The sequence below is a fragment of the Pundamilia nyererei genome, unplaced genomic scaffold, assembly GCF_000239375.1.
Source record: "Pundamilia nyererei isolate P.nyererei 1_Seehausen unplaced genomic scaffold, PunNye1.0 scaffold00352, whole genome shotgun sequence".
In the NCBI taxonomy this organism is placed as follows: Eukaryota; Metazoa; Chordata; class Actinopteri; order Cichliformes; family Cichlidae; genus Pundamilia; species Pundamilia nyererei.
In genome coordinates this window covers 181,903-209,629 of record NW_005187753.1, presented here as the reverse complement: position 1 = coordinate 209,629, position 27,727 = coordinate 181,903, and the positions used below count along the sequence as shown (strand labels likewise).

General features: G+C 38.6%; 1 protein-coding gene across 3 annotated transcripts; it reads left to right on the top strand.

The window, feature by feature from the left end:
- The first annotated feature begins 2,431 nt into the window (after window positions 1-2,431).
- On the top strand, window positions 2,432-25,988 carry foxp3b (forkhead box P3b). 3 transcript variants are annotated; one of them, XM_013915716.1, is made up of 14 exons: window positions 2,432-2,493; window positions 2,773-2,932; window positions 11,151-11,263; window positions 11,738-11,776; window positions 14,330-14,420; window positions 14,874-15,042; window positions 20,404-20,496; window positions 21,111-21,198; window positions 21,613-21,681; window positions 21,802-21,955; window positions 22,222-22,298; window positions 23,158-23,259; window positions 23,471-23,592; window positions 25,727-25,988. In XM_013915716.1, the coding sequence occupies exons 3-14, from the start codon at window positions 11,153-11,155 to the stop codon at window positions 25,782-25,784; spliced, it is 1,173 nt and encodes a 390-aa protein (XP_013771170.1). In that variant the 5' UTR covers window positions 2,432-2,493; window positions 2,773-2,932; window positions 11,151-11,152; the 3' UTR covers window positions 25,785-25,988. The 3 variants fall into 3 exon arrangements, with proteins under 3 accessions (XP_013771170.1, XP_013771168.1, XP_013771169.1); XM_013915714.1 differs by lacking the exon at window positions 25,727-25,988 and having other exon boundaries at window positions 23,471-24,315; XM_013915715.1 differs by lacking the exon at window positions 25,727-25,988 and having other exon boundaries at window positions 2,473-2,493; window positions 2,813-2,932; window positions 23,471-24,315.
- The last annotated feature ends 1,739 nt before the right edge of the window (window positions 25,989-27,727 follow it).

The following is a 27,727-nucleotide window of genomic DNA, read 5'->3' as shown; positions in this document are numbered from 1 at the left end:
CGCAGGGTTAGGGTTACCTGGGTTACACTAAGAAAAGAAGGTGCTGACTGGTTCTGCATATTAAAGGTGCCATGGCCAAATGTGCATTAATAATGCTGGTTAGAGTGGATATTCTAGATGTGAAGGTTTAAACACTGTCATTACCAACACCCTGGTACTGTACCTGAAAAAAGTCAGAGTAATGCAGCAGTGTTTTATATTCTATTTGGCAGTGTCTCAAAAGGTTTTCTATTTGCAAATCAAACTGAAATTAAGGGATCACAAAATATGACATATGGTGTGTAATTTGTTGAGAACAAAATGAAGTGAAAATAGATAACTCAAAATCATCAGTGTTTGAGGGCTGGATTTAAAATCAGACCTAAAAATTAAAAGGTCAAAATGCTTTTCTTTTTCTAGCTGTAGAGAACCGGAGAGAGCGAATACTTCATATATCCATGCATTTTGTTCCTCCAAAACTTTAAACTACAGGAGATAATATGCCAAATCTAATTTCTTTGAAATTCTGAATTCAGGACTTTCACTATAAAATGTCAGCTTCACACTGGTAGGATTTGACCTCGATTGAAACACACAGTCAGCCCCATTTTGGACTGAATCAGCTGAATCAGCCTTAAAATCCAACACATTTGTGAAGGAAGAACTGAATCACTAACACATACTAACAATATTTTTGTTTTCGCTCTGAATCATACAGACACATCATCAGTAACAGTACTCAGAACAAAAGCTTGTCAGCAAAAAAAAAAACCAATTAAAAAAAGAAAGAATTTTCACCTCATCACAATGACATGTGTTGAATGAGAAAGTACAGTCATCAAAGCTTTTCTCACTCTGCCAATATTCACACGAGAACATTACTCACACAGTAAGAGATGGTACTAACTCATATTTGAGCTCAGGTATAACTGCAGCATCAGGTATACGTGCAAAGCCATACCTTTCAGCAGATATCTGTATCACTGAGGAAGGACAAATAAGCCAGTTCCTTCAGGTGTTCAGACCTGAAGGAACTGCTGAGTCCTTTCATTGCTGTCATCTGGCTACACTTTCTTTTTTGAAATGAAAGACCTCAAGTTGAGTGTGAAAATCGATGGAAACAAGAAAAACCCTTCAAGCAGAAATGGTCTGCTTTTTGGAACCTTAACTGCTTTACTTTCACGACAGACAGAGGAATGTACATAGTATGTACCGGGAAAAAAGCCTGTGGTCTTTCAGCACTGAGACAATAAACAGACATAGCAGCTCAGAGAAACCAGGAATTCCAGGTAGTGATCAACAAAGTGCTGTATAGATTAGAGTAAGCTGTCAAATAAAGCATGGACGGCACTCCCATGCTGCACATATATGTACTATTACTGGAAGGAAACACATTTTCTAGTCACACATCATTAACTTACAGTCTGATGTAAATCGAAATGTCAATTTTCAATTTCATGAGCCCTACTTTTAGTTTTTTAACTTAAATTTGAAGAAATATTTTTAAAAATCTGCATTCTTCTTGTGTTACTTTTAAGACATAAACAAGGAATGTGGTCTTGATTCCATGTAGAAACTAAACTAATAAATGCAAATCTCTGACATTTTGCAGTACATGTTTGCTTTTTCAACTTCACCCAAAACCCTGTTCCAGTGTTATAGACACGCTGTCCAGAGTCCTGTAGGCTTCAAGAATATCACACCAATCTGAACCAGTGAAGAATTGATTCACACTCACAAAATAGGAATTATTACTTCTATAGATGTATTTTCAGATTGTGTGACATGCTTCTTTGTGATGAAACAATTTTAGATTTCTTTCTTTCTGTTTTTTTAATAAATTTTTTTACTTGAATTCTGCTCTTTGGCATTTTGCTGCAAAGACCCGATGTGGTTTAGATATCTGCCTCACGGATGGGCCGTTGGTCTGCCTTCCAGACTCAGTGGATGCCCAGAAGGCAGACACAAAGCTGGGGTTTGATTCATTGAAATTGTCCATTAAGAAGAAGAGAGGTGCTTCCTTAGAAAAGCAGTTTTTCACTTTTTTCCTGTTTCATTCGTGCCTCATAGATTTAGATTGAAAAACACTTTTAAATGTCACTTTTTAAAATTTGCACACTTGTATTGCAGTTCTGGTGCAAGCCTAAATTGAAAGACCTGTCATGCTGATGTGCTGTTGACTGGTGAATAAAGACATAACCTGCGTGAAAGAATGGACAGAAGAAGGTGAGCTATGTGGGAAGACGGAAAAAGTTGTTATTTTGTCAAAACTGTCGGAACCTTTCATAAATCCGTTTGCACTTCTTGCTCAGGTATAAAACAGTTTACTTTCCAACAGACAGATTTTTTTTTAGGTTGTCACAGCAGAGTTTGGAAATGTTTTTGTTGCAGTTTCTTGGTGTGTTTTGATTTGCTGACTACATGAGCTTTACATTCCCCCATCTCCTGCTCTGGGTATAAATATAAGTTGATGTTGTGCTGCTTTGATGTGTCCTCGTGCTCTCAGATAGTCAGGTGAGTGCTGAACACGTATCTTTTTATTCTGGTCTTTGTACATAAAGCAGTACCAGAAACATTTATTTCAGGTCAAGATGTCCAAGATTGATTCTGATATTTAACATTTAATTATATTTTCCTTTAAAACAAAAAAGCACAGCGCTGCTGAGTAAAATTAAACATTAAGCTGAAAATTGTATGTGCTCTTTTTGTTGTTGGGTTGTTTGGGTTTTTTGTGAAATATAGCTTTTTTTTTTTTTTAAACTTTTTTCTTGTGTTGCCAACCACACTTTGCAGTCTTCCTCAAAATAAGGTCTATCTGTCATACATCTTGAAGTCGTAGTTGCTGAAAACCATATTTCCTGTGGAATTACTCCCCCCTTGAATCATTTCTCCCTCGAAGTACCTGAGAAAAGGAAGACTGTGGCAAGGAGGAGGTTCTGCATACGCTTCTCCGGTAAGCACAAATCGTACTGTTTTACAATAAATTTTCAAAAGTTATTTAATTGGACTCAATGCAGAGTGAGATGTTCAGAGCATATTTTAAAAACGTTGCGATGATGGCAACACTCAGTCAACAAGGATGTACAGTCAGTCCAAATATTTCAAATCAAAATTTTATCAAAAGCAGCATATACACAGATACACAGATACACAGACACCGAAAACAGAGAGGGCATCTCGTTAGGATGAAGGGCCCAGAAATCTTTGGGAAGCTATTTAAGATGATAATTTTGAGATTTATCAAAGGTGACGATTTCATACTACAGTGCATTTAACTTTGATATGTTAATATATGCATGCGGTTTAAAAACGCACACACTAAAACATTTGGCACTATTAACGCTTACGATCATGATGAGGTAAATCAAATGGTGACAGAGAGGTCCTGTTGCACAGCGGGACGTGTGTGGCCGAGCTCTCTCTTTTTATAGACCTGAGCCCATTTCAGTTTCAGAGATTTGAACAGTTTAGAGCAATTTCACTCATCCATTTCCCCCAAACTGCAGTATTAATCTTTTAACTTTTTTTTTCATCTACAGAATGTTTCTAGAAAGAGTTTATGGTCATTTTACTGTGCAGTTTCTCAGCTATAGGTGAAATAGTGAACAGAAAAAGCATTTTATCTTCTCATTTGTAGGGTCAATACATAAAATATAAAATATTAATGTTTTTTTAATGTATTTAAATGTATTTAACATTTATTTATTTAAAAGTATACAAAACAGATTGAAAAAATCTTGTTCTTTACTTTTTGTGAAGTGAGGACTCTTCAGGCCACTAAAATGACTCTGTTTTTTTAAACAATTGTGCCCTCAGGGACTGAAGCATTCAGTTGGACTTTTTTGTCCTAGTGTTCATGTAATAAATGATTAAAGTTCATTTCTACCTCACTCTCAGTCTTTTAGCATCAGAATGACATCCTCCGTCATTTACTGCACGTTAGTGGCACCAAGTACATCGAGACGTTCATAATGTTTATTAAACACGTTTCATTTATGTGTTGGCTAAGTGTGTGTGTGTGTGTGTGTGTGTGTGTGTGTGTGTGTGTGTGTGTTAAGGTTTGGAAATGATTTTGGTGTGTTGTATTACAATAGATGTTTGTTTTTTTTTAATAACTAACATAACCCAGAGCATGTTCTTTGTTCTGTCAATATGAGGTGTGTTGTTGTGGAACTTGTAGACTTGTATACAGTGTTGGACGTATGGATGAGGAGAGTTACAAGAGTTATTAATAAAAAAAGGCACAAAAGTGAAAACTCCTCTCCAGACTTTTGTAAAAGCTGCAGCCATCTTGTTAGCTGAAACCAGGAAATAACAGTGCAGTGGTAAAGTGGTATTACCGCTGTGAAAGGCTTAGAGCATCTTTCTAATAACACATTTCATTCTGCTCTTCTATCTTAGTCTGATTTATTGCTAACTGACCAATAGAACTGCTGAAATCACAAGTTATATGCTAGCTAGCGAAACAGGAGGATCAACTTAAAAGCCCTGCGTTAACTGAACATGAAATCACATGAAATTTACAGTCGATGTTTAAAATGTAGTGCAGTTTCTATAAAACAGGGTATGCCTCATACAAATATTCTCTTCAAGGCATTAATATTTTAAAAAAATAGTCATATTTACATCTTACATATGCAATATGCAATACTGGTTTCTGCATACTAAATCATGTATTAATCTTGTAATCATTATATAATAATCTAATAATTGCTGAGCTATGGAATAGTGTCAGAAAAGTGAAACATACAAATATCACATTTGGTGAAACTATAACACTGGGGAAGGTTGTTTTGGGGCTTGAGCCATTCTTTGCTGCTGCTGGGAAAGAGGCTGATTCTATACTGGACAGGTGGACTGCTCACAATTTCAAAGTCAGTCGGCAGGAATCGGGAACACAAACACTTCAGCATTTGCAATTTTCCACATCTGTTATATACATGTGTGTGTGTGTGTGTGTGTGTGTGTGTGTGTGTGTGTGTGTGTGTGTGTGTGTGTGTGTGTGTGTGTGCTATCTAGTGCCGCGATGAGGCTATCAGTGCTATTGTGCAAAAACTAGAGCTTTAGTCATGACAATAATATTCTGTGTAGGCCTACTTCCTTTTCCTCCGTTCATTTTAAATCTGTTTATCGCCATCACACCTCTTGGTCTGAACGTTGAGAGGAACAAGAAAACCCACTCTGATAGAAAACTGAAGTCTTGAGATAACGAGTCTGTTATAATAGAATCTGACTTTCTGATGATATGTGAAAGAGTTTTGACCAGTTAGTCATTTATGTTAAAAAGACCTGACTTAAGATTTTATTAGTGTTTTTTTTATTATTATTTTTTAAATTCAGCCTGCTGTATGAGGCAGGCAGAGAATAAAAAAGCACTGGATTTATTTCCAGTCTCCCATTCACATATTAAAACATCATCTGACATTCAGTTATTAGGTCTGTTTTTTACTGTCAAGTGTGTTTCAGGCAAATTCATGTGAACGCCAAGATGGGAACTTTGCCATTTTAATGAATTAAATAAAACAACAGGAGATGCTAAATCATTGTACTTACTGATACTAATACAAATGATTAACCCTTCACCAGTCTCGCTGATTTCAGTGTATCAATGTAATTGAGAAGTTTTATTTCAGATATGGGAGTATGAGAGTAGTAAACCCACACATTCATAGTAGTACCAGTATGAGGCATCTGCAACTTTCCATGCTATAATGTGGCCGAATGAAATATCCAGACAGGAAATAGCAAATATGAAGCATCATATCTCTTATATTTAGTGTGGGGTTATGACTAAAATTCTCCTCACTTTGACAAAACAGATGCAGACTATCATGGTCCTCTCCAGGTAAGATGAAGCTGAAAAAGAAAACAAGAATGAAAGGTGACACTGAGAAGCCACAAACCTGCTGCTCTTACTTTCTACTGAATTCCTGTTGTTGTGGGTGTGCATTTGCATCAGACATTCAGTATGTGTGCTGTTTTGGCTCATTGTACAGACGCTTCCCTTCAGTCTGATACAATAACTGAAAGAAAGGATCAGACCCCCCCAAAATGTGCGTACCTTATTTCCGTGTTGATTGTAAACATTACTTGCTTCACTTAAAAATATGTCATTTCGATAAGAGTCCTGTGCCAACATAATTTATTAAGATTTATTCCAGTGGTAAATCTGGAAGTATGGAAGAAATTAAAACCAAAGAAATGTCTTAGAAATTTAAATACTGAGGCTCTGACTGTATTAAACATTCTCAGGAGAAAGCTTGTGAAAAATCAAGCATGCCTAAAAAGACTGACTCGTTTTCCCAGTAACTTATCATGATACTGTCTTTTGACCCAAACTGAACATGCAGAACTTGCAGAAGGGGAAAGAATATATTTAACAAGATGTTCATCTTTGAGACTGGGTTTTAACACTGTAGGGGCTTTTGGCACAAGTTCACCCACTTGAAAGAAAAACAGAGAAGAACAGAAAGACAGAAGATGTCAAAACTCAAGCATGCTTCTAGGTTGTAGAGTAACTTAATTGCCTGATGAGTTTGGCGTGTGGCCTTCATCGCAACTTAAATAGACAACATATCTGTGACTTGGTATGTAAATCCTGGTGGTTCAATTCCCAGCTCCTCTTGTCCAAGAATCCTTGGGTTAAGTACTGAACCCTGAATTGTCCCCCAGTGCAGCTGCATGAGTGTGCGTGACTGTTACCTTAAAAGTGCCTAGGCCTAAAAAAAGAGTGTGTGAAAGAGGCTTGACTAAAAGATACCAGTCTATTCACTGGTATCAAGACTGTCCTACATGGTCCACAAACTGGACAAGTGTCTGAATTTTGCCACTTAGTGTGTCCACTCTATGCAAAAATATAACCACAGTGATTTATTTTTACACATGTCATAAGAAACAACAACACACATCCATAAATTATACTTAGTAAAAGTGAACACTGGCGGGCCAGTACTACATAGCAAGTCATTTTATTCTTAGTCAGCAAATTCCATTAAAATGCTCCAAAAAGCACCAACAACATAAAAGAATAGGTTCAGTGACTCAAATATAGCTCTTACTTTAATTTTTAACAAAACCAGATGAAGTACAGTTCCATAACAACTTCTGTACCCGTCTATTTAATGCTGTTTACAGAGGTTATGGTGATGGACTCACTTTCACACAGAAACGCTGACACAGAACTGTCAGTGGTTCTGTGTATTTCTCCACTTACCAGATTTGTATACACATTCAGCTATAGGGCATAGTGATATAACACACAAAAGCCAGATATGTTGGCTGTTCACACAAGAGGCAAAAAATTCAATTCTAGAGTTGACAGAAAATAACAAGAAAGAGGGGGTGAAAACCATCAACACTGAACTTTAAAGGGTAGACCAATATTCAATATTTCCAGGTGTGTGTTATTGTAACCATGACCATGTAACCAAGTTACGGACTTTAAAAAGGTTTAAATTAAATAAACAAAGGGTGAAATGAATGACAGTATTTTTCAACATTGATTTGAAACAGTTTTTTAAAAAAAACATTCAGACATTTGCTGAGTATCACATAGTGAAGTGCTGCTCCAGGAAAAATATTGTCTGATTTGAAAAAAGCAGGTCCCATTGCTTGCAGGTGATATGTCACCATGCAGCATGAAAGTAGAACAGCTTCCCACTCGTTCTGTAGACTTCTTTGTTGATGCTATCTGTGTGTGTGTGTGAGAGAGAGAGAGAGAGAGAGAGAGCGAGCGAGAGAGAGAGCACCTGCGAACAACCACAGCCTGCTGCAGGAAAGACTTTACATACTTGAGCCTTTAATGTGTTCATGGCTGTATTAAATGCTTGATTCTCATTGCCTGGAGACTTTTCACACAATCACACGCTTCTGAGATTACATTCAAACTTCTTTGCTTTTCTATGTGTTCCTACTTAATGCAGAAGCAAAAGGTAGAAATACAATAAAAATGTATCATTTTGAGGCAGAAAGGGTGCCACAAAATGATACAAACTGTCAAAATCCCTGAAGTATTGTCCAAGTAGGAAGATTGTCAGCAATCTTTTACTCTGACTTGTATATTCCAGGGTTTTTAGCAAACAGTTGAATAACCTTGAGACAGGATTTGTTGTAATATTATTAATTGAATTTAACTTCATTATTTTTAACAGTCTCTGTTAAATATAACTGAGCACAGGCACGTACACACAGTGTGTTTATGTGTAGGTCCTCCTAAAGTCGTCTCATGTCCTCTACCAGAGGTCTGACATTTTTCTCTTCAAAATCAAGTCTAATAAAAATGGAACTTACTCATGAAGTAGCTTAGCTTTTTTGAGGATTGCTATAATAATTTTATTTTTTTAACTTTTATCAAAACCCTACTGACTTTTGACTGTGGTTACTCAAGATATGTAAATGATACTTGTAAAACTAAATGTGTCAAACTATCTCAGAAATTCAAAGCATTTCGGCATGTAGTCATGTTCAAGACAGTCTAGTGAAGTTCAGTCTGAATGAAATCTGATTGAAAGCAGCCTGGTTGTTGATGCCTGATGGCTGGTCTGAGTATTTTATCTGATACAGTTCTTTACATGCAGCAGTTTTGGTTAAAATGACTCTTCACCTCACAGTGGAGCTTTAGAACAAAAGAGATATCTGTAGTCTAAGACATTGGAGTCTGTCAATGGGGGAAGAGACTGTGGCATGTGTCTCTGAAAATACAAGACTGGCAGAGCCTGTAAATCTGTAAATCTGATGTGTAAATCTGTAAATCTAATTTTGTTGAACATCTGATGTCGTTAAACATCAGATGTTCAACAAAATTAGAAGCCAGAAATAAGCACAAGACTCACAAATGGTAGGAGCGCTATGGAGTTCCCTCCTGTGCATGAATGTCACAGACTAGAGACAAGGGACAACCATGGGAGAGTCCAGTACCCACTGAAAATATGGTTGATTTTGTGCCAAGCATGAGGGCACAGCTCTCACTTTGATTATAGAAGTATGTAAGTGGATGATTAAGTGGCCGTGATACCTCTAATTTGGTATTCTTCTTGACTATCAGAACCAACCAGGGCTCCAGTCTGCATCTCCACAAAACACTGAAGAGGCATGCCCACTAAATAAGCTCCAGAGTATCCAGAGCCTTTGGTAACTTGGGATGACTCTCATCCAAATGTGGCTCCTTTTCACAAGGGAATTTCTTACCTATCCCAGTGACCTTTTTCAGTTTAACTGACGTGGCTTCCCACAATTCTTTAGGTTGTACTTCCTCCAGCAAGGAAGTTGCAGACTTCCAACACTCGCCTGAGATACAGGTGAAATTCTTCTGAATGTCAGAGTTAAAGACCGTATGGACAGGGGACTCTGTCAGACCTCACTACTTTACAGGTCTGACTGGCAGCTGTGCCTGCCAGTTGGATGCAACTCAGTTGAAAGTTCTGCTCCTCTCTTTAGCTGAGTGTCAAAGATATAGGACCTCATATAACAAAGTCAGTGACTGATACAGGAACTCTTTACCAACTCATCCCACTGCTCCTACAATAACTTGATATTTAAGCTTCTTAGTGTATCATATCATATTTTGATTTATCAAGGTGTCATTTTTGTATTTTATATTTAATGGGCTGCTGCAACACAATACCTACCTAACTTCTGAGGTAAATTCCCTATCCTAAACCCATTCCAAGATCTGACACAAAGACTCCAAAGGTATTCTGAACTGCTTTGGGGTGCATAAGCACAGGCTTTCCCTCTGGAAGTTCAAGTCACATTGAGGTAATCCTCTTGCTGGATGTGCTCAGCTGGCTGCTTGTAAAAATGCCCACACACAGGAGCAACCCTTTGTTTGGGAGTTTGATTTGTTAAATTTAGAGGTGAGAGCAGCATAATCTTTATTCATTCATTTTCATTACTGCCTGTTTTGCTACTTTGACCTACTTATTCTCTTCTATTTCACATTTTTGCTTGTGCTACTCATCTTTACTATTGCTTTGAAGAATTTCACAAATATGTGCACATATTAAACTGGACAATCGGCTGTAGGCCTCCTGCACCAAAAATATCAGAGCCAATTTTTCTGTCCCAGTCCAGACCTGTCCCACTGCTGTGTGCTAAAAAGTCTCCAGGGCACCTTTGCACAGTCTGAAACATGGGTCCTGTTAGCTTAGGGTGACTCCTGCCTCTGTGGAAATGGTGCTCATCTTTTGACATCATGGGCATCTGTCTCCTGATGCTGCTGATCCAGCTGAGTATATAGATGTGTAATTGGCTGATTTCCTGTCCTCTAGGAACTTTCTCATTGAGATGAGCAAGGCTTATCATTGGTTGTGTAGTGATCTTGTTTCAACCAAACAGCCATACTGCTCAGTATTGTTCCCACTTTGCTGTAGTCTTTGTATTTCTAGTGTTGATATTATATTTCCTTTGTTGATGTTATAGCACTCACCTTCCACGTGCTTCTTGATCAGTGTGGACGTTGGTATTCTGCTCATCCAAAGTTCCTATATGTTTTGCGTGTAACCTCTCCTGTTGTGAACAGTCCTTATAGTAGCACTCCATCAATTCCATGTTCTCTGTCCTTGTCAGTGTTTCTTATTCCAGTAGTCTATTTTCATTAATATGACCTGGTTCCCCAACATTTGTTGCAGAACTTGTTAAGCTGGGAATTGCCCAAGCCAGAATGGTGTAAGTCATATGACTGCCGTTAGAATCATGTCACATTCTAAAAATGATTAAATAATAAATAGTGTTTTACATAGCTATTAAAAAACTTTGGTGGTTTGAGTTCTTTGAGTACTGAAGAAGTTCCAAGCACTTTGAATCTTTGATCACTCAAACAATTTAAACTAAAACCAGCTTCTTAGCATCTTATTAGGATGCTTGCAACTAAAGAAAAGAATCCACACCTAATATTTAACAATGGGAGTGCAGTGATTTAAAACTTGTTCAGAGCTGCAGTTTTCTTTCACTGTTATTATGTGTTAATTCTACAGATAATAGCCAGAGTTTGTTTATATGTCAGTATGTCTCCCAGATATATTAAATTAAAGGAACATTTTGTAACACACTTTACTTATTTGTAGCGTTTGAATCTACCCTCATGGAGTAGAGAAAATGACAAAACTTCCATGATAAAATGTGGTTTTCTAAGTCTTTCTAGTGAGGCATTAATGTGTCTTCTGTGTCTTAAGAAATGCCAGAGACTTCTGATGAGTACATGAAATTTGGACAACAAAAAGTCGAACACCAACTTGATAGCATCAAACAGATGGAAGAGCCACCCATGTCTGTGTCAGGAAGTCAGGTATGTAACAAATAACATCACTTAATTGGAATAAACTTGTTTCAGTAACTTCAGTTACTAAACATTTAAAGCCTACGTAACATAAACAATACAAAGATGACATTTCAAACTTTGAAACTAGGAAATGTGATTTGACTTGTGTCAGTGTTTAAATTCTGCACAGCGTCAAAGCTTTTTGGAAAGAAGGATTTATGAAATCTATTATTATAGTGTCTGTGAAAATAAGCTTAAAATAAACAAGAGAAAGTTTAATGATGTTTTATTATTATCAAAAATCTGCGTTTTTTATGTTCCAGTTGGGAGCTGTAGTAGTTGGTTAAACTGTATACACTGGATATAATGTTAGATAATGTTTATTTTAAAAAGTTATATGTTTCTTTATTATAATTATTTTTAAATTATTGTCGCATGAACTTTCAGAAAAAAGCAGAAAAAATGTTAATGCACATGTATGATTAATTTCTGACATCTCAGGCAAGTCCAGAGTGCCGGCTCAAATTTGGATCTAAAACTGTGAGTTGAGTTTGTTATTTGCCTAATAAATAAGAATAATTTTTAGTTTAAACTCATTTCTGACAAATTACTATTTGTGTTTTCTTGTTTTTATGACAGGTGGTCTAATGAATTTATTAAGCACTGTAGTGCTAACTAACATTTATAATAATACACACAAATTTCAGTCAGTAAAGTTGAAAGACTGTCTTCTTAGACAGTTTGTAAAATTACCAAAAAAGGAAGCTCTATGATTTCTCAGATAATTCCAGAAGCCACCAACAGCAGCACAATCCAACAAATCAGGTTCAGCGAGTCTAGTTAGCTGAGATGAAGCAAAGTGATGGCACCCAGTCATCAAGGAAAGTAGGGAAACCTCAAAAAACTGATGATTTAAAATCAGCTGATGAGGCTACAGGGGTGCTTGGGCCTAATCTAGTTGCAAACTTCACGCCCTGCTGCATACTGCCCTTCCATGCTGGTCAGGGAAATTACAGAAAATAACAATGAAAATCAACACATTTTACTAGTCTGTACCTGTGATTATTTCTACTGTAAAATCCCAAATTTGTCCAGTTGGACAATTCCAATTCCAGAGCTTGGATTCATTGGAATAACCCTAAAACCCCTATATGAAAAGAATGGTGCAAACCTAATGAGAATTTCATTTTTCATTAAAAATACAACATTTACATTTATATTTGCAATTTTAAGAGTATTGATTGAACAAATGATGATATCTCAGAATGTACTCATCCTGATACATGACACACAAAAAAAGAGGATTTAACTACATTTTTTTATGTGATGTGACTAAATACAGTGGGGCAAAAAATTATTTAGTCAGCCACCGATTGTGCAAGTTCCCCCACTTAAAATGATGACAGAGGTCAGTAATTTGCACCAGAGGTACACTTCAACTGTGAGAGCTAGAATGTGAAAAAAAAATCCATGAATTCACATGGTAGGATTTGTAAAGAATTTATTCATAAATTAGGGTGGAAAATAAGTATTTCGTCACCTCAAACAAGGAAAATCTCTGGCTCTCACAGACCTGTAACGTCTTCTGTAAGAAGCTTTTCTGTCCCCCACTCGTTACCTGTATGAATGGCACCTGTTTGAACTCATCATCTGTATAAAAGACACCTGTCCACAGCCTCAAACAGTCAGACTCCAAACTCCGCCATGGCCAAGACCAAAGAGCTTTCGAAGGACACCAGGAAAAGTATTGTAGACCTGCACCAGACTGGGAAGAGTGAATCTACAATAGGCAAGCAGCTTGGTGTGAAAAAATCAACTGTGGGAGCAATCATCAGAAAATGGAAGACATACAAGACCACTGATAATCTCCCTCGATCTGGGGCTCCACGCAAGATCTCATCCCGTGGGGTCAAAATGATCATGAGAACGGTGAGCAAAGATCCCAGAACCACACGGGGGGACCTGGTGAATGACCTGCAGAGAGCTGGGACCAAAGTAACAAAGGTCACCATCAGTAACACACTACAACGGCAGGGAATCAAATCCCACAGTGCCAGACGTGTTCCGCTGCTGAAGCCAGTGCATGTCCAGGCCCGTCTGACGTTTGCCAGAGAGCACTGGATGATACAGCAGAGGATTGGGAGAATGTCATGTGGTCAGATGAAACCAAAGTAGAACTTTTTGGTATAAACTCAACTCGTCGTGTTTGGAGGAAGAAGAATACTGAGTTGCATCCCAAGAACACCATACCTACTGTGAAGCATGGGGGTGGAAACATCATGCTATGGGGCTGTTTTTCTGCCAAGGGGACAGGACGACTGATCCGTGTTAAGGACAGAATGAATGGGGCCATGTATCGTGAGATTTTGAGCCAAAACCTCCTTCCATCAGTGAGAACTTTGAAGATGAAACGAGGCTGGTTCTTCTAACATGACAATGATCCAAAACACACCGCCCGGGCAACAAAGGAGTGGCTCCGTAAGAAGCATTTGAAAGTCCTGGAGTGGCCTAGCCAGTCTCCAGACCTCAACCCCATAGAAAATCTGTGGTGGGAGTTGAAAGTCCGTGTTGCTCGGCGACAGCCCCAAAACATCACTGCTCTCGAGAAGATCTGCATGGAGGAATGGGCCAAAATACCAGCTACTGTGTGTGCAAACCTGGTAAAGACCTATAGTAAACGTTTGACCTCTGTTATTGTCAACAAAGGTTATGTTACAAAGTATTGAGTTGTATTTTTGTTATTGACCAAATACTTATTTTCCACCCTGATTTACGAATAAATTCTTTACAATTCCTACCATGTGGATTCATGGATTTTTTTTTTCACATTCTGTCTCTCACAGTTGAAGTGTACCTCTGGTGCAAATTACTGACCTCTGTCATCATTTTAGGTGATTCACAGAAACAAATGGCAAACAGTTTGTTACAAATATTTGTTAGTAAACTATCAAATGTTAAACATCACTTCTTCCTAAAAAATGAAAAAAAAAAAAACCCAAACAAATAAAAAATGTTTTTGAATGAGGCCTAGCGATTAAAAGGAAACTGTATTATGTTACAGCCAAAACAATATCAATACTTTTTTCTTTCCAGTGCTGGAGCAGTATGGAAGGCATTAGACAGAAGCAGCAGAGACCATCAGTTCTGCGTCACGTTTCTCCAGTCGCTTACAGGCAACGACGTGGTATACAGATATTTAAATGTCTTTTGCTTTACTTTAGGAGAAGACGATTTGCATTTGATGCATGCAAATCGTCTTACAATTGTTCTCTAAAGTAAAAGATAAACTTATAGAGACAAATACAGAATGTATTAAAAATGCAGAACTTATAAGCTCCATATTTAACAAAAAAACAACATATGAAATACTGAAACTAAGGATATTTTTGTCTGTTTGTTTGTTTACAAGTGTTATATGCTAATTTTTTAAATTAAGTGTAGGATTTTTTTTCCTGTGCTTGTTATGACATTGTGACACATGTGTTAATTCTATGATTTGCTGAGTGTAAGATGCTGGTGCTCTATTTAAGGTCTTAATATACCAGTTAGGTAGTGTAGCACCAGTAGCATATAGTATTAGGTTTCACTTTGTATGGCAAGAATCTACATCAATCTTTTCTTCCCCTGCTGCATCCAGAAAGCAGTGCAGCAGTCTCCATTTGCAAGGAAGAGGTGGATGCATGCCATATTCTTCAGGAACCTTCACCTCACATGGGCTCTTCTCCCACATCGAGCCATCATTTCCTCTCCTTGAGGAGGGGAGACATTCAAAAGCAGACCTCTCTTGAGGCCCGGCTTCATGACGGGTAACAATTAATTCAGTTCAGTTCAATTTTATTTACATTGTGCCAAATCTCAAAGATGCTTTAGACTGTAAAAATAAAGACCCTACAATTTAAGAGAGAAAACTCCAACTATCCGACAGTTACCCATGGGTAGTATTTTACAATAAAGGGATAGAAAAATTCGCCTTTAACAGGAAGAAATTTCTAGCAGGAGCAGGCTCAGGAAGAGGCAGCCATCTGCCTCAACCAGTTGGGGTAAGGAGAAAGAAAAGAGACCAGGGAAGCATAGAGAGACAGGTCAGGAAATCAACGATGGGAAAAAGAAGACAAAATTTCATGACATGCAGTAGTGGTGTATAGTGGAAAAAGGTGAGTGTCCCCCAGCTGCAGGCGACTAAATTTACCTAATCCAGCCTTAACTGTAAGCTTCAAAAAAGCTACTTTTAAGCCTAATCTTAAAAGCAGAGAGGCTGTCTGTCTCTTAAATCCAAATTGGGAGCTGGTTCCACAGAAGAGGGGCCTGGAAGCTGAAGGCTCCCATTCTACTGTTAAATACACACAGGTAAGCCTGCAGTCTGAGAGCAGCATGCTCTACTGTAAGATAAGATGGGGCATGATTATTATTGTATGTAAGGAGGAAGGATCTTAAATTTGATTTTTGATTTAATAGAGAGCCAGTGAAGAGAAGCCAGTATAAGAAACATACAATGTGTAAAACAAGTATTGAACACAATTCACCAATTTTCTAAGTAAGTATATTTCTTAAGGTGCTATTGACATAAAATTCTCACCAGATGTTGGTAACAATCCATCCAATCCACACATGCAAATTGAACAATAGATGTAATTAAATTAACTTATGTGTAATAATGAGAAATGACAAAAAGAAAAAAGTATTGAACACATGAAGAAAACAGTATGGAATGACATCAGCTGAAATCTATGAGTAATTAGTAATGAGCCACTACAAATTTATATCAGCGCTGGTTCGGCCCCAAATGATGGCCTATAAAAAGGTGTCTTATTACCAAGGTGTCATACAAGAAACATCTCATGATGGGTAAAACCAATGAGCTTCACAACTACATTGTTGCAGCATATGTACCACTGACTACTGAAGAATTTCTAAACTACTGAAGGTTCAAGTGAGCACTGTGGGGCCATAATTCAGGAGTGAAAAGAACATCATTCATCATAAACTGGCCACAAACAAGTGCTTCCTGCAAGATTTCAGACAGAGGAGTGAAAAGAGTTATCAGCAGAGTTGTGCAAGAAAATCAGCAGGTACTGTTGTTTCAAAGAAAACAATAAGTAATGCACTCAACTGCCATGGCCGTATGCCATGTGTGCATGCTCACCACTGCTGACTGTCACTGCTACTGTTTAATAATAATAATAATAATAATAATAATAATAATAATAATAATAATAATAATAATAATAATAATACATGCAATGTCTGCAGGTCAAAACGCACTGAAAAGCTCCCCAAAAACACCATACTAACAATGAAGCTTGGCTGTGGGAACATCATGGGGTGGGGCTATTTTTCTGCATTTAGCACTGGCACACTTCATATAATTCAAAGAAAAATATATAGAGGTAAACTTGACAAAAATCTGCTGCGATCCACCAGGATGATGAAGATGAAGCAAGGGTGGACATTTCAGCAAGACAATGATCCCAAACACACAGCCAAGGAAGCTGTCAATTGGTTTCAACCAAAGAAAATAAAGCTGCTATAATGGCCCAGTCAGTCACCTGACCTGAATCCAAATGGAAACAACTAAAGCTCATAGACGTAACCATCAGGATTTAAAGACTGTTGGTGTGGAAGAATGGCCCAAAATCACACCTGAGCAATACATGTGACTAGTTTCTCCATACAGGCGGCATCTTGAAAAAAAAAGCTCTTCTATAAAGTATTAAATACATTTCACTGTGTTTCATACTCATGTTTCATTTCTTATTATTACACATGTCTTCATTTATGGACATCTACTGACATATGGTTTTATTTCATTGCATGTTTTTGGAATGGTTGTTACTGACATCTGGTGAGAATGTCATCTCAACAGCACCTTCAGAAATTATTTTGTGAAGTGTTCAGTACTTACTTTACCTGCTGTATGCTCTCTCTAGTTCCTGTCAGCACTTTTTCTGCAGCAATTTAGATCAAAGGTTTTTCAGTGAGCTTTAATAACAGGGAACTACAGTAGTCCAGCCTAGAAGTAACAAATGTGTGAACCAGCTTTTTAGTTTTACTTTGTCTGCTTTGTTAAACAAAGATTCTAGATCTTTGTTTAGTGTTCATATCGAAAGGCATATCATGATCAAAAATAACTCTAAGATGATTCGCTGTCTTCCAGGAAGACTGGAGACTTCTAGGTCCGAGTACAATAACTTCAGTTTGTCTTAATTTAGAAATAAAAAATTAGAGGTCATCTAGGCCTTTATGTCTTTACAACTTGACTATTGTTTAACTAACTGATTCTGGGTTCATAGATAAATAAAACTGGGAATAAGCTCAATTTTCTATAATAATGTGAGAGACTGTTAAAGTCGTACAGAAAACAATTACTCAGTTACTGCAAGTTACTACTGCTAAAGGTGGTTGTAGAAGCTGTGGAATTGTCCCATTATTTGACAAATCAACAGTATCTCATACCCCAGGTCTGAGAGTGAGCGGGGTACCACTTGCACAGCAATCAAACCATCTTCTTCTGCTTATCCAGTTTATGGGTCACAGGGAGCAGGAGCCTACGGCAGCTGTTGTAGCATGATTTTACATCATAAAATCAAAATCACATACACTACCTGTCAAAGGTTTTAGAAAACCCCAATTTTTCCAGTTATTTGTTGTAGTTCAAGTCATTCAAGTACAATGAATAGTTTGAAATGATACAAAGCTGGTGAACTGCCAGAGGTTAAAAAAAAAAAAAAGTAAGGTTACCCTAAACTGAAAAATTAACATCTGAATTATGCAAAAGGTCTTTTTCAGGGAACACAAAATGTATTAACAATTTAAAGCTCTTCTGCAAAAATGGAGCTTGATCAAGCCTTGAAAGCTGGTGCTACTAATTCCTACAGGTGTTCCAGCTTTTCTGGATTACTTCCAACCCCCTCTGTCTGCATAAAAGAAGTGTTGGTCAGCATCAGTTGAACAGTATTGTACTGCAGAAAGTAGTGTGATGCTGCAAAAATGGTGAGGAAAAAGGTGATTAACAATGGAAGAGAGACAGACCATCACAACACTTATAAATGTCGGCCTGTCCTACAGAGAAACTGCAAAGTCAAGGTGTCAGTGAGTACAGTTTCCTTCAACATCCAAAGGCTCAGAAACTTTGACAGGAAGAGGTCTGCAGACCCAAAGACACGACTGAATCAGAAGACAAGTTAACAGAGAGAGCTGAGAGTTCTCAGCTGTGTGATAGGCGGCTGACAGGACAACAGCTTCAAGCACAGCTTAATAGTGGTCGTAGTAAGAAAGTCTCAGTTTCAGCTGTGAAGAGAAGACTTTGAGCTGCAGGTTTGACAGGACGAGTTGCAGCAAGAATGCCAGACGTCAGAATAAGACAAAGAGGCTTGGCTGGGACATGAAACACCACCATTGGACTACTGAAGACTGGAAGAAGGTATTATGGACTGATGGATCAACATTTGAAATCTTCGGTTCATCACACAGGATCTTTGTACACCGTTGAGTAGGTAAAAGGATGGGTCCACAGTGAGATGATGGTCTGGGGCTGTTTTACTGGATCCAGGGTCGGTGACTTGTACAGAGTGAGAGGCTCCCTGAACCAAAACCACAGTATTGTGCAGCACCATGCAGGACCCTCTGGTATGCACCTAGTTGGTCAGGGATTCATCCTACAGCAAGATAATGACCAAAACATAAGTCCAAGCTGTGCCAGAACTACCTCAGGAACAAAGAACAAGGTGGTGAGCTTGAAAACATGGAGTCCAGCACAGTCTCCAGACTTAAACCCCATTGAGCTGGTTTGGGATGAACTGGACAGAAGAGTGAAAGCAAAGCAACCTACAAGGTCCACGTTTATGGGAACTTCTGCTACAGATATGGGAGAATATTTGATTTCTATTGTAGAAAGAATGCCAAGGCTGTGTTCAGTTGTTATATCAGGTGCTACTTTGATGAGTCAAAAGTTTAGAATACATTTTGGTCTATAAATTGATTTTGGCTGCAATTGCTTTTTTGTACTATGTTTTCATTTCAGAGTGCAATGAGACATTAAACTGCATAATTTTCAATAAAAACTGAAAATTTGGGGTGTTCTAAAACTTCTGACTGGTAGTGTATGTTGATGAAAAGCCAGCACATTAAAAAAATAGACTTTTGGTTCACTAAAATGAGCACTTGGCTGTGGTGAAAATGAGCCCAAAGACTGGAGGTAAGTTGAGCTGGTGGTTCATATTACACCAAGACAAACATGTGATCTCTTGTGACTGACATTATATTTCATGTTTTAGATGTAGCATAAGAGTTGTTGTAAATTTTTATCTAATTTTAGTGGGTGGAGCCTGGTCTTTAACTCTCATTATGTAACAGCTATTTTTTCAATAATCATGATTCTAATTTATATTATTTTGTTTTCAGTTCCAATAGATATGGCCGATCTTTATAACCCTGGCTACAAAGTTTGTAATTTTTAAAATATTCACAGCATTTTAGGACAGTTGAAAGAGTAAATTGAAAAAGTAAAAAGCAAATCATCCCTGGATGTTCATGAATAAAGAAAAAGTGTTCATTTTTGTAGGTTTTCAGTGTCCATTTCTTAAATGACTTGTGATTACTTTTCCGTCTTTCAAACTGGTAAACAACTTAATTATATATTTATTTGGTGATCACCAAAGTCAGGGCTTTAATAACGATTAATTTTTTTTTCATTTAAATTTGGTTCATAGACTTGTTAGTAAATTAGTTGTCTCTAATTGCTCATCACACCCTGTCAGCTGGCTATGCTGATACCTAACCCTTGCTAGTACTTGGAACAAGTTGGTCCACAAGAATTATTTTTTGAACCTCATATTAAGATGTCAGTTTATAGCTATCATTTTTGAGTTCTGTCTGTCTCACTTTTATTTCTGTCTCATATTTCTTTACCTATAGGACAGCTTAAGAAAAAAATGGCTCATACCCTGCTCCGAAAACAACAGTCCTTTGTATCTGCATATTGCAATTAGCATATTTTATGCAACACATAGCATTGCAATGCATAAATCCTGAATATACGGGTTAGAAAACTTTTCATGTCAAAAGTCAGATTGGCAGAAAATGGTTTGTAAGTCTTGGTTTTGGTGCGTTATGTTTTTACACTCTTGACTGTCACACTCACATCACTGAAACATTTCTGTTTCCTCCAGCATCCCACAGGGGACCAGTGTTCTGCTCATGAGTGGGCTCTGCCGATGGCCTGGCTGTGAAGCAGTATTTGAAGACTTCTCTAGTTTCTTGAAGTAAGAACTGTGCATTAATTCAATGAATAAATTTTTTGTGTGTGTGTGGTGTGGCAGGGTTGGAAAAGGCTATTTCCTCATTTCTGGACACAACAAAACTAGTAGCATTTATTAATTCAATCCATTTCAGTTCAGTTCAACTTATATAGCACCCATTCACAACAACAGTCAATGATTTATTCATTGATTGGCATTGGCATACTATGGGCTTACTGCAGGTCTGCATGGGCCCCACAACAGGCCCCTATGTGCTTAGTGTTGGCAGCCCACACCATGGGCTGCCCATTGGGCCTGAAATGTCATGCCATTACTGGGGCCCCACAGTGAGTTGCCCACTGTGGACCGTGTGGGTTTTATTTTCCAGGATATTCTACTGGATATTTGCATTGTTTTAAAAAGGACGATTTCAATCTTCTAAATTTATATTTATAGAAATTTATTTACAAAAAATTTGGTTTCACGTAGTTTGTGTTTTCAAAAGTCTAGTTTTATTTCTTTGTCTTTACACAACCAATTATTAGATTTTGAGGCCTTTTTACAAAGGGCAGGAAGCTCTGGATATTTTTAAACCCTGTATTAACCCTGAATATACCCTGTGACAATTTGTCTTTTAGGCATCTTCATTCTGAACACGGACATGGTGACAGAAGTATTGCTCAATGGAGGGTCCAGCAGGATATTGTTCAGTACATGGAAAGTCAGGTAGAACCCAGAGAAACAAAGCTACAGCAGCACTATGCTGTATGAATGCTCATGTGTAAATATGTCCAAAAATAGATACAAGTTTCTTTTTCTTTCGAACCTACTCAATCTCGCAGTAGCTATAAGCTTAAAAGGAACATTTTAGTTAAAGTTGAAGTTTCAGCTAGATAACTGAGGGCTCTGCATCCTATTCTGCTTTTAGAAACTTCTAGAACCATAAGTGAGCCAGCATTCTGATAGTGAAGTCTTCTGTTATGTTCTATATTTTACTATGTTACTATGAGATCAGTCTAAATGAATCTGAGACGAAGCATTTTAACACAGAAGCAATGAAGAGTAGACACATGAACCTGGTTATCCAGACTCCTAAAAATAGAAGTAATCCAGTGATATATGGGAATTCTCTTTTTTCAGCTCATTCTGGAAAAACAGAAACTCATTGCAATGCAACTTCATCTCTCAGAGGACAAATACTCTGACTCGGTATGTCTACATGCTAAGACAGTAAAAACAAGAATTTCCTTGAAATATTGCTTTATTTTTCTTCTGGAGAGAAAATAAATGGCTGTGTCTGTTCACATCCACCTTCATCATTATATGCAGAAGGCAGCTTCTGAGTGGCAATACAGCCTTCCTCTGTTCCTGCCGCAGCCTCAGGTTACCAGTGGAGACAGAGTGCAACAGTGGGCCACCAAACATCTGGAAGAGCTGGTCCAGCATGGCAACAGACCTACTGCTTCTGATCATCTCCTCCCAGGTAACAGTGAAATTCACTAGGATTCACACACAAATGGCCTTTTTTACTATTTTATGCACATTACGTTTTCACCATAACATTCAGATAAAATGCTATTAGAGCTTATTAGCTAATATAAATGATTACATTTGACAGTTGAAATGTGCAGTACCTGTATATTTGTTGCATGTTGTGTTTTATCTCTAAATATGTTTCAAAAGCACATTATCCAAAGAAGTGTGTTTGACGGGACAAACTGATGAGAAACGCCCACTGTTCTTTTATAGATTTGGTTCCCAGTATTGAGTGTTACAAATACAACAACATCAGGCCTCCTTACACCTATGCATACTTGATAAGATGGGTGAGTTTGTCTAATGTTTTATTTTCATTTGTGAAGTTGGTCTGATGTGAACTGGTCCCTGATTTCTCAAGGCTCTAAAGCAGGGGTCGCCAATCTCAGTCCACGAGGGCCGGTGTCCCTGCAGGTTTTAGATGTGTCCTTGATCCATCACAGCTTATTTAAATGGATAAATTACCTTCTCAACATGTCTTGAAGTTCTCCAGAGGCCTGGTAATGAGCTAATCATGTGATTCAGGTGTGTTGACCCAGGGTGAGATCTAAAACCTGCAGGGACACCGGCCCTCATGGACTGAGATTGCCGACCCCTGTTCTAAAGTATACACTTCTATACACACTCTCTGGATGTGTGTTTTTTTCCAAGTCACTGCAACATTTGATTTGATTTGATAAACCTTTATTAGTCCCACTAGGTGAAATTTCATAAGGCTGCCGACCTATTGCACGCAATGGCGGCGCCATCTTACCCTCATATTCAGATACTTTACAAAAGACCTTGGAAAAAAAAGGTTTCATGCTTTAAAATTGTATCTTTAGGCACTTTATTTGTAGCCTGTCACAAAATCATTGTTTGTTTCCATTTCTTTAGTTGCATCAATAGTTGCAACACACTTTGACAGGCTTAAAATGATATTTTGTACGAACAAAAGGCAGCCAACATCCAAAGAAGAGCTTTGAATGTCTTACCTATTTCCCATTTTCCTACCAAATATAATTAAAATGAAGGGTGGCTCAAGGCTTTGTAAGTCTTCCTCAAAGGTTTACAGTAGGAATCGGGTTTTATCTGCAAACTGTAGCTATTTATGACTAATTTGCCAAATATTGCCACTGCTTACCCTTCCATGTGTGTGACTGGTTGCAGTCTATCCTGGAGTCTCCAGACAAACAGCGTACTCTGAATGAGATTTACAACTGGTTCACTACCATGTTCTTCTACTTCAGACATAATACTGCCACCTGGAAGGTTTGTACTATTTGGATGAAATATTAATTGTGATGCCTACTTGTGTACAGAATACAAGTGCTTTTTATTGTAATAAACTGAACATTTGGGCACAGTTTAACATAGAAAAAAAACTGTGCCAACCAGAACATCTCACTATACTGTACTGTTTTTAATAGCATGGCTTCCATGTTGATAGAACTGTTTCCTTGTATCTGTATCCTCTCTCTAGAATGCAGTACGTCACAACCTCAGCCTTCACAAGTGTTTTGTGCGAGTGGAGGGAGGAAAGGGAGCTGTGTGGACAGTAGATGAAATGGAGTACCAAAGGAGGAAGGGTCAGAAGTATCAGCGGTATAAAAATCTTCAACACGAACACACAGGAGAGCAGAAGTGTACAATAGGAAGCAAATTAACAAACTCTTGATAACTTTCTGTTATCTTGTTTCATTTACCCCAACATCAGCAATCAGGCTATGTGGTCAGCTTTGTAACTCAACCCATTGTTTAACAGTGTAGAGTCATGGTAAAGAGAAAGGACAGCCTGAACACATCAGGACATAATAACAATCAGGGGGTCATTAGCAGTTCTTCAAATGATAATTACAACTGCAGATGAAGAACACATGACATGTTACACCATGTAATTATATAGATACATATATATATATTAAAAAAACTAAGCCAAAATCCAGAAGCAGCGTATAAAAAACTAAGTAGCAGCCATGTGCTGCTAATCAAATCCATTTCATTAATGAATCATCTGTAAGTGTGAACACATATATAAAAGAAGAGGATAGGAAGGTTTGCAGTGCAGGTCTGGAGATTTCATCTGTGTCCTAGAACATTACGAGTGATCCTAAAAAAAAAATTCTTGTTGCCCTTTTATCTGGCAAGAGTTAAAAGGCCAATTTCAAATATTTTACACTGATTATTCACAAGTAGAAAACATTCAGTACTGCTGCAAACTTTCCCTAGGAGTAGATATCCCATCACGCAAGTTTGGTCTACTACACAAGTTACTATACCAATGTGTGGATATTTCCCATTCCATTCGCTTCCGCTTATCCTTTTTCAGGGTCGCGGGGGGCACTGGAGCCTATCCCAGCTGTCATAGGGCGAAAGGCGGGGTACACCCTGGACAGGTCGCCAGTCTGTCGCAGGGCTAACACATAGGGACAGACAACCATTCACACTCACATTCACACCTAGTGGCAATTTGGATTATCCAATTAACCTATCCCCACAAGCTGCATGTCTTTGGACGGTGGGAGGAAGCCAGAGTACCCGGAGAGAACCCACGCAAACACGGGGAGAACATGCAAACTCCACACAGAAAGACCCCGGCCTGATGGTGGAATTGAACTCAGGACCTTGTTGCTGTGAGGCAACAGTGCTAACCACCGTGCCACCGTGCTGCCCTAATGTGTGGATATAAGAAGTGAAAACACCTAGGATTTACTGAATAATCCAAAATCTTGCTTTATACTACAGACCTCTGTTCTGTGCTTTGCTGAGGAATTTAAAAAAAAGAGCTATTCTTTAGTAAACGTCCTAACTGTTGAGATCTGTAAGGATAAGACCAAAATGCAAGACTCCAGCAGACATGATCAAAATCAAGCATTTGATGGAGTTAAAAGCAAAGACCAATAAAAAAATCCCAATAGTGAGGAATTCAAAATAATCACACAGACCCAAGACAGGCCTGCCTACACAAAGTCAGGATTTATAGATAAGTGCAGACAGGTGGGGAAAACGACACAGCTAAACATAACGAACACAAGTGCGAATAATCAGGAAATGAAGGTCAACGTAAAACACACTGACACAGAGCCAAGAACATTCACATCGGACATGAAGACAGAGAAAAGGGGACACCAGATGATAAACACAGGAAGACCACTTTGACTTTGAAAGTGGTCTTTCTGGACCACTTCCTAGACTTTGAAGCAAAATGTGGAATTGTCCAGGAAACTTCCTGGGCTTTCAATATTACAGAACTAATATTGATACTGGCAGCTTTTGCTGCAGATCTAACCTGTTCAACAGCAGCTGATGTTTGAGATTAAAGATCATCATGTACTACACCACTTCCAACTTAATGATAGAGTTGTGATGTTGATAAGTCTGTTAGCTTGCATGGTTGGCATTTCTACAGCTTTCTTTCCTAGACAGGCCAGACTTTGTAACTTGCGTCACAGTACAGAGCACAAGCAGAGAAAACTGAGAAAACAAACTTAAGTACTTAGAGGTAGACACTAGACGGTAAACCATCTTGAAAGGCTTAAACAATCCCAAATCCTACAGATAGAGCAGGTATTAGGGGAAAGGCGTGTAAAAATATATTTAAGTCAAAAGAAAAAAAAAGAAAGTGGGACGATAGAAAAGAAAAGGGAGTTTGAGAAATCCCTACTGGCAAACATAAAGTGAGTGGGTGGTGTTAGTGTTACTCCATTGTGCTTGCGAATCACATTGTGTTTGATTTTAGGGATTGCCCCGTGAAGTGGCTCACAGCCTACTCCCATTACTCTCCTGGAAACCCCTGAGCACCAGCACTGAGCTGCTCACATCCAGATATCATCAGATAACGAGCAGCAGGAAGAACATCTGGAGGATGAAGAATCTTTGAAGTTTATCTAGTTTGTGTTCAGATTGAAGACTTGATTATGATTTATAGGTTATTGCATTATGATATTTGTGCCCCTGTCTGACAAATGTTTTTGTGCTCACTCATTCTAAAAATAAATGAATCTAACCTTTGTGGGTGTCAAACCATTGTTCTCATTTTATCCATTCATGAATTAGTTTCATGAGTTTCCTCCAATTAGTAGGTAAGGGTTCAGACGTCTCTTGCAGAGACTCTTTACATTGTATCACCGCGGAAGCACTAGCTGGTAGTCGGGCTGTACGCGTGTCTTAGTGCAGTTGAACATAATCCACAAAGTCCGCTTGTAGTCGAAAAGCAAACAGGCAAACATTTATTTCCACAGTTTTGAAATACAGTGATCCATTTGAATGTTCCAGTACACTGCAAACACGGTAAGAAACTGTTTTTCTCCACAGCTAGTTAAAGCCCCCGTAGCTCCACACTGCCCATCGCGAACACTCCCCCCGTGCACAGTTACCGTATGTTAAAGGAACAGTACGTAAAAATTAAATAAGGCAAGAAAAAATACAATTTAACTGTAAATCTTATGCTAAACTAATTATAAAGTAAAAACTGAAATTCCCCATTATCTTACACTTATCCTTATCCAAAATGATTCAAATTACCGTATTTTCATGACCATAAGGCGCACTTAAAAGTCTTAGATTTTCTTCAAAAAGTGCGGCGCGCCCTATAGCGCGGTGCGCCCTATGTGTTGTCAGGAGGACGTAGTAGAGAACACCATGAGAACGTTAAAGGGTGAAGTGTGGGCGTTGATCGTATATACCGGGACAATCGCACATACCTGTATAAAAGAACAGGTATGTGCATTATGCAGGACATCGTTGTTTTAACAACCCTGAAAATGGCAAAGAGACACGCTTACGAAGCACAGTTTAAACTGAAGGCCATCAGCTACGCGGAGGAACATGGAAATCGAGCAGCGGCGAGAGAATTTAAGATTAACGAATCGATGGTTCGCAAATGGAGGAAGCTGGAAAACAAGCTCCGGCAGGTCAAGAAAACGCAGCTGAGTTTCCGCGGACATAAGGCGAGGTGGCTCGAGTTGGAGGAAAGACTCGAGCGGTGGATCATCGAGCAAAGAGCGAGCGGGAGAAGCGTTTCGACGGTCACCATTCAGCTAAAAGCAGTTTCACTAGCTGAAGAGATGAACATTGAACATTTCCAAGGAGGTCCGTCTTGGTGCTTTCGTTTTATGAAACGGTGCCATTTTTCCAGGACTACGGTAGCGCAGCAACTTCCAGCGGATTATAAGGAAAAGCTGGCCATCTTCCGCTCCTACTGCAGCAAACACATCGGCGACAAAAACATCCAGCCCAGCCACATCACTAACATGGACGAGGTCCCGCTCACTTTTGACATCCCGGTGAGTCACACTGTGGAGAAGAAGGGGACCAGCACGGTAGCGATACGCACAACGGGGTATGAAAAGTCTTCTTTTACTGTTGTGCTTGGCTGCCATGCTAATGGACAGAAACTGCCGCCTATGGTGATTTTTAAGCGAAAGACTTTGCCTAAAGAGAAGTTTCCAGCAGAAATCATCATTAAGGCAAATGAAAAGGGCTGGATGGATGAGGAAATGATGAAAGAGTGGCTGAGGGAGGTGTATGTAAGGAGACCAGGTGGTTTTTTCCACGCATCACCATCGCTGTTGATCTGTGACTCTATGCGTGCCCATCTCACAGCCGATGTGAAAAAACTTGTGAAGCAAATGAACTGTGAGCTTGCTGTCATTCCGGGAGGCCTGACAAAGGAACTCCAACCGCTGAACATCGGTGTGAACCGCCCGTTCAAAGTAAGGCTGCGAGCGGCCTGGGAGCG

Excerpts from the sequence above, each read along its gene's own strand:
- foxp3b (XM_013915714.1), top strand. The coding sequence starts at position 11,153 with ATGCCAGAGACTTCTGATGAGTACATGAAATTTGGACAACAAAAAGTC. Across the intron at positions 21,682-21,801 it reads AGGACAAATACTCTGACTCG|AAGGCAGCTTCTGAGTGGCA; the intron begins GTATGTCTACAT and ends CATTATATGCAG. Across the intron at positions 21,956-22,221 it reads TTCTGATCATCTCCTCCCAG|ATTTGGTTCCCAGTATTGAG; the intron begins GTAACAGTGAAA and ends GTTCTTTTATAG.